The following is an 11366-nucleotide window of genomic DNA, read 5'->3' on the forward strand; positions in this document are numbered from 1 at the left end:
CTCTTAAGAAATAACTACTTACTAGGAGCATGTCTATGGTGCTGATTAGTCAATTAACTTAAGTTGCATGTTTTTGGACGGTGGGAGGAAACCAGAGAACCCGGGGGAAACCCACGTGAGCACGGGGAGAATGTGTAAACTCCGCACAGGAACGTCGGCTGGCCTGGTAAGGACTAGAACCAGTGACGTTCTTGCTGTGAGCCAACAGTGCTAACCACTGGGCCACCATACCACCCATCTAAGAAAGGAGGAGAAGTAGGGGTGGAAGGGGGAATTATTCAAAATGAAGATGGCTGTGATCTGGAACTTAGGTTATTTATAGTGGCTTAGGAATCGTTTGATTGGTGAATCATAAATTGGATAATGTGGGGCAGCTGCAAGCAATCATAAGCATGTGATCCTCTCAAAATTAGTTTATAAATAAACTTCACAAAGTAGTTTGAACATACAGGAACTGAGCTTGTTTGATCAACCGTTTAACTACACTGTAAAAAAAACTTAATTTTACAGAAAAAAACTCTAATTTTTTACAGTAATTTTTTGTCATTTCACATTATATTCAAAACTTAGTAAAATGACAAAGAATCTCTCTAAATTAACCGTTTGACTTTCATTTTAGGTACTTTATTGTTTAAGACAAATTACCGACATTTTTGTTTAAATTACAGTATTATTTATACAGTATTTTTCCTGTTATTTTAAATTATATTCAAAAGTTCGTAAAAATTACAAACATTATCTGTAAATTAACAGCTTGACTGTTATTTTATGTACTACATAAGTAATGACAAATTACAGCAATTTGTCTGTTTTATACAATAAAATCTTTGTATTATTTAATGTGTTTTTTCCTGTTTTTTAAGTACATTTAAAATTACGTAAAATTAAAGTAATAAATTGTAATTACTTGCTTTGTAAAAAAAAAATAAAACTGTAAAAAAGGTAAAATGACTGGCAGCTACGGCTGCCAAACAAAAACCATTAAATTAAGGTAAAATTTCTTTGGTGAAATACAGTGCAAAAAATTATAAATCTACAGATACTGTCATTAAAATGTTTACAGAGAAACACTGTTATTTTACAGACTTTTCCTAGATTATTACTATCAAATTCATTAAATGAAGTAACACAATAAGAGCACTCACATACACCTGTTCCAGATTCCGCTGATTGCACACACACAGTTGGAGGATCGTTATGAACTGATTACATGCACTTTAAAAGCAGCACAGACGCACGCACCAATTGCTTAGTCTTGTTAAACTGTTACTGTGAACATTATGACACGTTTCTCTTCTTTTGCCTTGCTTTGTTTGTTAATTGTTTACGTTGTTTGCTGCCAGGACTGATCATTTGCTTGTGAATTGATCATGACTCTGGATTCACTGCATACATCTGTTTGCAGATCGCCCCTGTGTTGACTTTTGCTTACCTGACCATCTCTGTGTAATAAACCTGCATTTGAATCTGCACTTCTTTGTCAGCGTCCCCTCCACGTTACAGTTCCATTTCATTTAAGATTTGGAACTGAATCATTTCATACAACTTAAACCTCTACATGTTTTAAAGCAATACTATTTAATAAACTGTAAGTTGTGAGAATTGAATCAGTTGTATCTCGTTTGATGTTTTTTTCCAAACTTTTTTGATCCAAAATAAAACTGTTAAATTACGACCAAGAGCATGTCTTGGCATTTTATTAAAGGCGTTTAATTGTAAAAAAAAATTAAATAACATTGTTTTCTCTTGAACTTTTAGTGCAGTCACTTTATTGATGGTGTTCGATCAAAATAATCTAGGAAAAGTCTGTAAAATAACAGTGTTTCTCTGTAAAACTCTTATTGTGTTACTTTATTAAATGGATTTGATCATAATAATCTAGGAAAAGTCTGTAAAATAACAGTGTGTTTTCTGTAAATATTGTAATGAAAATATCTGTGAATTTATTATTTTTTGCACTTTATTTAAACTGTAGGGTCCAGCCAGTTGGTCCAATGACGGTATCCACTGGTGGATGAAGGTTCACTGCATGTTCGGTCTTTCCGGTGCACTATGTTGATTTATATTAAACTTAACTCATATCTGACTCCAATTTTAGTATGAGGTGGTTTAGAATATTAATATATTTATCCTCGTTTTATCTGACTCCAATTATAAAACATTGAGAAGGTTATTTTGTTTCCGTTCACATTAATTTAGATTATGATTGAATATTCTCTTCGGTTCATCATTTTATGTTATTCTCGTTCATTGGGATCTCTATAACATCCTGAATCTTGTACCGGCCGAGTATACAATTTCTTAAGCACAAGCATGTCAGTCTTGGTCACTAAACAGTGGCGATTGACCGCTATCCTAAAAAGGCAGAACCCTATTTACTCAGATTAGGATATTTTTTATGCGGTCCCCATAGGTCTGCTACCTCCTAAATCAGACAGAGCTATTTAGTCATATAACGATCATTACTATAGAATTAAGCAGACCAGTCGTACTTAAACTAGTAGTAACTTTGAATAATCACTATACTATCTAAATAGTATTATAAGTTTATCGGGCGAAGGACTATCCCCTTAGATATCCTTTTACAGCCTAAGTATACATGAATAAATGCCAATTTGTTAGTCGGAGAGACATCGTATAGCATGCCGCAATGCTCCGTCTACCGTGTTCTAGTCCGCTACTAACCTGTACAGGGGCTTGTGGTGCTATGAAATTACCACAATCTACTAAAGATAATAACACGAACTCTGTTTGAATCATTCAAAACATAACAATTTATTAGTCAGGTAAATGTATTATGCCAATTCAATCAGTCAATTCATAAACGATCAATACAAAACATCAAATTATCAAACATAAATCCAAGATGAAAAAGATGCATTCCTGACTTTGTAATATACATAACATGGCGCAAGCCATGTTATGGGCTGATCTGGTTAGGCAGAATCGCCCTGAGTTTTTCTCAACCCTTACCTTAAATAATCCAAGAATTCCCTCAAGGAAGGGGGTGTGTGTAAAAAGTCACACCCTTCACAGTGGTTCAAAAGATGCCTGAAGTTATATATTTATTGTTTTGATTATGTCTATTTCTGAGAGAATGAGACCATTGTACCAATCGCACTGAGACATTTCAAATGATATCAAACATGATAGTTAAAGTCAGTTTGGTTAATCTAAAACATTGAAATGACCATATGCGTGAGTTGGGGGGGATGAAGCTGAGTTTCAGCATACTCAGATGCAAATGCAGCAGGAACTGGTTTTTCCCGCATTCCCCCCTGGTGGGTTGTGAAGTCACCAGTCTCTGTTTTCAGCTCATGTTTTGAATTGTCAAAGATATCAGAATATTTGCAATATTTCAATTCTTACAAAACAAAGAAATTTTACCGTAATTGTATGGTTTTTGTTTGGCTGCCGTAGCTGCCAGTCATTTGAACTTTTTTTTTACGATCTTTTTTTTTTACAGTGTACTGCAAGTTTAAAACTTCAGTGGTGAATGTTTGCTTCAGTAGTCGACCACACTGCTGTAGTGAACTCATTGAAGGGTTAGTGAGCAGCCGCTGATAAGGAAGATGATGCTTGTAGTTTGTGCAAAATGATGCATGGCAAACTAAAACCAAACTGAATTTTGACCTCACCGTTCAAATTGCAAAACATCAGATCTGTGCCAGAATCAATACCACATGTTGGTATTACCACATACCACAGTGACTTGAAGTCAGAGATTTATGCTGAGAGATTTATGAACAGAGATTTTTGTTGTCTGCAGTTCGATGAAGCTGATTCTTCAGTAGCACCTTATTCAAAATAACCTTTGCTTTCAAAGTGAAATTACACTAACTCTGTACTATTGTCGTGACAATTCTGTCCGGTGATCTGAATCTTTGAATCCTCTGAAATGCACCAGGATGCTTTTTGTAGATGATAATGATGGTCAATATGATGATGATGATGATGATGATGATGATGATGATGAAGATGATGGTGCAGCCCACACCTGCAGCGATGGCAGAAACAGGAGTTTTCTCATGACCTTTTTGTAATTCATGTCCTGTACAGTAATTAAAAAGCAATTATTATTATTAATTAAATCATAAATCTCACTTCAGCACATGGCAGACTGCAGACAGTCAGATTCTCCACACACACTTTGATTAAATGCTTCAGTGTGGAGAAGCTTATTTCTTTACAAAAACACAAGTCCAAATATATTTATGTGTATATTTATTAATTTTTAAATATATACAAAATACATTAACAGTTTTCTGTTTTTGAAGTCTTATTGTTTTCTTGCCCTATAAACATTAATTATTTATTTTCAATAATCAGTGTGTATAATGAAGTATACTACACATATTGACTGGAGCTTCGGTGTTAGGGTTTGTATGTTTAACAGGCTCTGCTAACAGATTATTAAAATAATATTAGTAGATTAAAAATGATAAAAGATATATGTGCAAACATTTACTGAACTGAAAGGAAGTATTACAGACATACCTGATATCTCCACAGTGAATTCTGCTGTTTCTCCTAAACTCGTAGTTTGCACAAAGAATCTGAACGTTTCCTTCATTGCTGTATCTGGAGTGTAACTGCATGTGAAGGTTTTCTTCTTCTTACAGGGGTCATCAAACTCTTCTCTACAGATTTCAGAGTCATTATATTTCTCAGGATACTGAAACTTATACCGTTTAACACAGCCTTCAGTGCACTGTTCAGAGAAGCTGCAGTTGAACATCACTTCTTTCCTCACAGCTCCAGTCACATCATTACATCTCACATTGCAGGCATCTTGAAAAACAAAACAAAGCATAATAAAAGTATTATAATACTGCAACAGAAGAATAATACAAAATATGGGTCACATCTCATGAAAAGTTATTTTTAAAACAAGATATTATCTGTGTCCATGTCAGTCATCTACACTCTGAATCATTCTAAAACATTTTTATAAGTAAAATCACTGCATTATCTGTTGCGTACATTTCAATAAAAAAGGTACTAATTTCAATTGAATAAGGGTGCTTTCACACGTGCCTTATTTAGTTCGAATGCACTAGAGCAGGGGTTTTCAAACTTTTTCAGCTGAGGGCCCCTTTGTGTAGGGCGAATTCTTTTGGGGACCCCCAAAAAATCAAAATGACGCCACCCCCTCAAATTAACAACTGTACTTAATTTTTTTAAATTGTATTATTCAATACATTTATATTATTATATATTATTCAATAAATTTAGATTATTCACTATCTGGATTAATTTTTGTAAGATGTTTGTTGAGTTGACATGGTTTCAGTGCTTCAGTCTATTGAGCAAATCTTGATGCGCAGTGTTCATTGTGGTCTGCTCTCACTGGATTCCATCAAGCCATATTTTGTGTACGAGTCGTCACTTTACACAGTTTTTTATGCCATTTTTATGCTTTTTTTCTGCCTATGCACAGCTAGACTCTTCTGTATTTACCCTTACAGCTGAGACTCTAAATGTATCTAAAGATTTAAAGCTTTAAAGAGTTTTGTCATTCATCAGCCTGTTAACAGTTAACTGTACTGTTGTAACTAGCAATACTACAATGGAGGCTGTAGTGGTTCAGTGTGTTGAAGTTTTGTTTATTTTTATTCCTTTTTATTTGTGCACATCATAATTTACTCAGGTCGACAATCCTGACTTACACTGATAAAAAATAATTTCCTAAATGCAATCTAGAATTGGGTATTCAAGTTCAAAGAGCCACAAGTTTTACTTTGCATAATTTTAGAAGCTTTGCCGACTTTAAAATGGTCATACCAGTTTGTTCTATTAATAATAATACTGAACATTACATTTAAATTAGTTACACAAATAAATATGGGAAAAAGTGGAACATCTTGAAAAAAATGCATTTATATTGAGAGTATTAAAGTTTGATCAGATATGTTGAGCTCCATTAAATACAGAGCACTAATACAGTTTAATATTTAATAATTAATTAGCCCTATAATATAACACAAACAGATACATTGTAATTTTTATAGGCTATAGTGGTTTTACTCAGGGTGTAAACAATTTAGTTTTTTTAATCATCCAGTTATGAACCAATGTGAATAAGGGGTCCACTGCAGAGCTCATCCAGCTGTCATTAGTGTAACAGGAGTGAAACTCTGAGCACTCACTGATGTGATGACAGCTCCATTCATTGTTATTGCAGCACTTTTTGCGTTACAATTTTAATATGTTTTAATATATACATATGTATATATGTACACATATATACATATACACACACACACACACACACACACACACACACACACACACACACACACACACACACACACACACACACACACACACACACACACACACACACACACACACGCGCACACACATATATATATATATATATATATATTGTAACGAGCGCACACATGCCACGTCGCCCTGGTCGCTAATTCAACCCAGCTGGACCATCATCAACACAGGATCGCTCACAGCTGGACGTCATCAAGCGGAGAGGCATATAAGCCCAGCCCACGCCAGGAGAAGACGAGCTTCATTCACCCTATGACTCCATGCGCTAATGCTTGTCTCTCCATCTCTCCACAGCAGACTCCAGCTCGTGACGATCCCATATCTGACTACTCACTGTCCTTCACTTACTTCCCGGAGCACCAGAGCACCTCACCTCAAAGAAGAGCACCGTCTACACACCCTACACGTTGTAAATAAAGCACCCTCCGGGGAATTGTCTGTAAACTTAAACTGTAAAACTTGTAAACACATACATATATATACATACATACATACATGCATATATACATACATACATGCATATATATACATACATACATACATGCATATATACATACATACATGCATATATACACATATACACATACATACTTATACACATACATACATATACACACACATATATATACACATACACACACATACATACATACATACATACATATGACCAAAACGATTCCAATGCAGTATACCAACACAATCCTCTAAGTCAGAACAAGATCTTAGTGTGCTTTCACATCTGTAGTTCGCTTCATTTGGTCCGCACCAAGGGTAATAAATGATACATAGCTGCATTTTCTGCCGTCTTTGCGTCGTTTTCACACCACACTGCTGGCTTTGGTCCGAACCAATTGAAACGAACCAAAATGCATTCATCTGACAAAATTCACATCTCTCATTGGCCAGATGTTGTTAAACATATTTCCTAAACTGCTTATTGATTGGTCAGAGTTCACGTGTGGGAAAATGCCAATGAACTCCCTCAAGTAAACAAACCGGCAGACACAAAATGTTGTTTTTACTCTGGAGGGACGACTGCGCTGACTGATTGTATGCCTGCTTTAGACAAACTCAGGCCCGTGCAGAGACCGTCCGAAGGGCATGTGCAGGATAAATTTTTAGGGGGTGGGGGGTTGAATGGTGTTGCGCGCATACTGAAGAGCGGCGTTGTCGTGCGCGTATTCAGGAGCGGTGTTGTCGCGCGCGTACTCATGACCGGTGTTGTCGCTCGCCTACTGAAGAGCGGGACCGAAGGTGTGCCGCGTCGCGGGGCCACTTTTGATCATTTTGGAAGGGCACTTTCTATCCAAGACTAAAAAGGGCATGTGCACTGCACAGGTTGAGCCCTATGTGTGCACGTGCCTGGACAAACTATACATTTAGAGAGTGTACGCTTTCAAACGAACCCTTTGAGCAGTTTGTGCATGTTAAAATAATGCAATATCATATGTAAACAACAAAATTGTTATATGCTATGTAGTAGACTGACCTAAGAGCAATGAATATAAAAAAGAAAAAGAATTTGTTTGCTCTTTGATAGGTCTGAAGCATTACACTACACAGTCTCTGTCGACTAAAAACTTGGACAATAAACATTCTCTCCTCCTCATATTTAATACACACAGTTTCTAAGGTTATTCTCTTACTAGTATCTGTTTGGCAGACTGCCATGAAACCCCACAGCAGCATGAAGATCTGCACTGCATTCAATACAGTCATGGCTTTCCGTTTTCAACTGAAATAAAAGAGATACAATTGCAAAGGTGAGAATTAAGCATTATTAATAAAGAAGTACTAGAGATTATGATCACGCTTTATTTGAATGTGTCCTTTCCATTTACATACTTTAGTAATTACATTATGCATAATTACATGTAACTAACCCTACACAATCAACATTATAACCCCCAGAGTAAGAGTATGCAAATATTAATATTACTCAGCAGTTAAATGAATATAGTTACATTTAGACAAAGACACTTTAAAATAAAGTCTAATCATGATCAATAGTAAATAAAGACTTTGCAACATTTAGCAGCATATAGATTTAATCAACCCCCATGAATAACCACCCCAAAACAAATATTCTGTCAATGTTTTGAACACAATGAATATTAAGAAATAAGAAATAAAGGAGTTTTTTTTTTTTTTTTGCTTGTCAGCACAAAATGCAGAACAGTTTCCATTTCGGAAATATATAAATATATTATACACAATATAACGTTAACCGTCAGCATTAATTTTCATTCATAATTCATCCTACATCACTTACTGTAAATGCTTTCTCTTTAGGATTTTCCATAAAACATTTTTGTCTGGGTGGACCAGCCTTCAGATTCACAAACTAAATAAGCCTGCTATAATGCCTGCGCGTCAAAGCGGGACAAAATAGCATTAACGTTATTATAATGGACTCAATCAGCAGCGAATTTAAGTTTAGATAAGCGACACATCTCTTTGAAAAACGATCCTTGTACACCTGTTATTTGTTTTTCTGCTGCAGCCATCAGCTGTATGTCCATCACACATTCTTGCACGGGAAACTACCCCGCACTTTCGGCTGCTTATATCAACATGACCGCAGACAAAGGCACAGTGTCTTGGGAAGGGCGGTACGACTCAAGAAGAAGATGCGATTTACTGTAACTCTTTCTGCGTCTGTTAATGTTGTTAGCGCAATTTTAAAAAAGTGAAATAGTGGATGGATGTTGGGGGTATGCCCATGCTATTTCTACGCCGCTGATGATGAATTGGTCGACAAACAGTGTTTGGTCGACAAAATGTAAACCTCCGGGTGCTCCGGTTTTTCCCACAGTGCAAAGACATGCGGTACAGCTAAATTGAGTAGGCTATAAGTTGTCCGTATGTATAAGTGTGTGTGTGAATGAGTGTGTGAGGATGTTTTCCAGAGATCTGTTGCGGCTGGAAAGGCATCCGCTGCGTAAAAAAACGTGCTGGATTTGGTGGTTCAGTTGGTGGCCACTGTGGCGACCCCGGATCAATAAAGGGACTATTAGCCGACAAGAAAATGAATGAATGAATGAATGAATGAATGAATGAATGAACAGCGCTATGAAAATAAGAGCAATGAAATGATGACAGAATTATTTTGCGGTTTCTGTCGTGGATTATTTCTTTACACTACAATAAAACAGCAGAATAGTCTATATTTCAAAGTAAAACGATGTAGTCTCAAACCTGAGAATAAGTTTTACTTCAGGAAAATATCCAAACACACACAAAAAAAAAAAAAAAAAGCACCAGAGATTATTATTCATTAAAATCTATGTAAACCTAAACACAGCAAAACTGATCAAACTAAATCACTAAATCTGTTTTCTACACTTATAAGTAGGCTATGTTAAAGCTAAAAGTTTAAGTCAGATAATACAAAACAGCATGCACAGACACTCATTCTCCGTCGGCTGATTATGATTATGCAGTTTTAAGAGAGTTTTTACTCACCGCGCGTCTTCCTGTCCTCACAGTCTGACTTCTTTTTCATCCTGTCTCTCTTCTCTGCTATCGCACAAATAAATGCTCTGAAATACTTTCAGTTTTACAATAAGGTGGTCGGAGACGGGTCGACAATGATGACATCGCAGTAAACATCTCGATAAACATCCGATAAACAACCGATAAACATCTCTGATAATGATGCGTGAGTTGCGTCCCCCAACTCACCCCATCCCATCGTAGCAGCACATTTACAACAAGTTATGATAAAAGTGCTAAGAAAACAGTCATCAAAGGCACTAAGAGTTCAGGTATTATGTTTTCGAGGATGCAGGGATTAACATGACCACACATCCACACACACACAATAAAAACAATAATGCAATAAATCCATAGACAAGTTATATGTCTGGAGAGAGTCAATCAGGGGCGGACTGGGACAAAAAAAATCAGCCCTGGCACTGTAGCCACACCAGCCCACATTATCACACCGACACAGCCTCACCCACGAACACACATTATATTGGTGTACAGATGGTAAAATAATATAAGCAGTACCATATGTTAAATATTTAAACGTTTCATGTGTATGACTGGAACAAAAACAACCCTTTAATAACAAATTTACATACATTCATTTCATTCATTCATTTTCTTTTTGGCTTAGTCCCTCTATTAATTAAGGGTTGCCACAGCAGAATGAACCGCCAACTTATCCAGCATATGTTTTATGTAGCGTTTGCCCTCCCAGCTGCAACCCATACACACACATTCAAACTCATATACTATGGACAATTTAGCCTACCCAATTTACCGCATGCCTTTGGACTTGTGGGGGAAACCGGAGCACCAGGCAGAAACCCATACAAACTCACCCATACAAAAGCACTGTGTTGCCCCCTTTCGAGAATATTTCAGTTAATTTTATGCATTTGGCAGCGTCTAATTTTAGAGACTTTTTTTTTTTTTTTTTTTTTTTGCTTTCTCTGAGCTTTTGGGCGCCAACCCTGCTAAAAAATCCAGCTTAAACCAGCCTAGGCTGGTTGGCTGGTTTTAGCTGGTCGACCAGGCTGGTTTTAGAGGGGTTTTGGCCACTTCCAGGCTGGTTTCCAGCCATTTCCAGCCTGGTCTTAGCTGGTCAGGCTGGAAAATGACCAGCTAAATCCAGCTAAATCCAGGCTTGACCAGCCTGGTTTAAGCTGGACATAGCTGGTTTTGGCTGGGCTCCCAGCCTGGCAAGGGTGGTCAAGCTGGTTTTAGCTGGTCATCTCCCAGCCTAACCAGCTAAGACCAGGCTGGAAATGGCTGGAAACCAGCCTGGAAGTGGCCAAACCCCCTCTAAAACCAGCCTGGTTGACCAGCTAAAACCAGCCAACCAGCCTAGGCTGGTTTAAGCTGGATTTTTCAGCAGGGAAGCTTTTCCTTTTTTACGACCAACTCTGAAAATTAGCTTGTGTTGCACTTACTGTTTGTTTGACGTTCTTGCCAGATTTTGATTACGTCCGCGTAACCTCTGACTGGGCCGGATTGGGTCAGCCCTTCTCGAATACAGCCGGCCGTTGCGAATTGGGCCAAATGCTTAACGTTTATTATTATTATTACTATCATCATCATCATCATCA

The 11366-nt window shown here is 37.0% G+C and overlaps 1 protein-coding gene across 2 annotated transcripts; it reads right to left on the reverse strand.

Moving 5' to 3' along the window:
- Positions 1–617: 617 nt before the first annotated feature.
- On the reverse strand, positions 618–10180 carry LOC141376883 (uncharacterized). Of its 2 annotated transcripts, none has more exons than XM_087276965.1 (4): positions 9754–10180; positions 7935–8023; positions 4498–4791; positions 618–3997 (listed from the first exon to the last, which is right to left on the reverse strand). In XM_087276965.1, exons 2-4 carry the CDS (start codon positions 8005–8007, stop codon positions 3837–3839), a joined length of 528 nt encoding a protein of 175 aa, XP_087133091.1. In that variant the 5' UTR covers positions 8008–8023; positions 9754–10180; the 3' UTR covers positions 618–3836. The 2 variants fall into 2 exon arrangements, with proteins under 2 accessions (XP_087133091.1, XP_087133090.1); XM_087276964.1 differs by having other exon boundaries at positions 2754–4051.
- Positions 10181–11366: the final 1186 nt, after the last annotated feature.

Source organism: Danio rerio, chromosome 12 (assembly GCF_052040795.2).
Source record: "Danio rerio strain M-AB ecotype USA chromosome 12, GRCz13ab, whole genome shotgun sequence".
In the NCBI taxonomy this organism is placed as follows: domain Eukaryota; kingdom Metazoa; phylum Chordata; class Actinopteri; order Cypriniformes; family Danionidae; genus Danio; species Danio rerio.

Excerpts from the sequence above, each read along its gene's own strand:
- LOC141376883 (XM_087276964.1), bottom strand. The coding sequence starts at position 8,007 with ATGACTGTATTGAATGCAGTGCAGATCTTCATGCTGCTGTGGGGTTTC. Across the intron at positions 4,792-7,934 it reads AGTCTGCCAAACAGATACTA|ATGCCTGCAATGTGAGATGT; the intron begins GTAAGAGAATAA and ends TTGTTTTTCAAG. Across the intron at positions 4,052-4,497 it reads ATTCACTGTGGAGATATCAG|GACATGAATTACAAAAAGGT; the intron begins GTATGTCTGTAA and ends ATTACTGTACAG.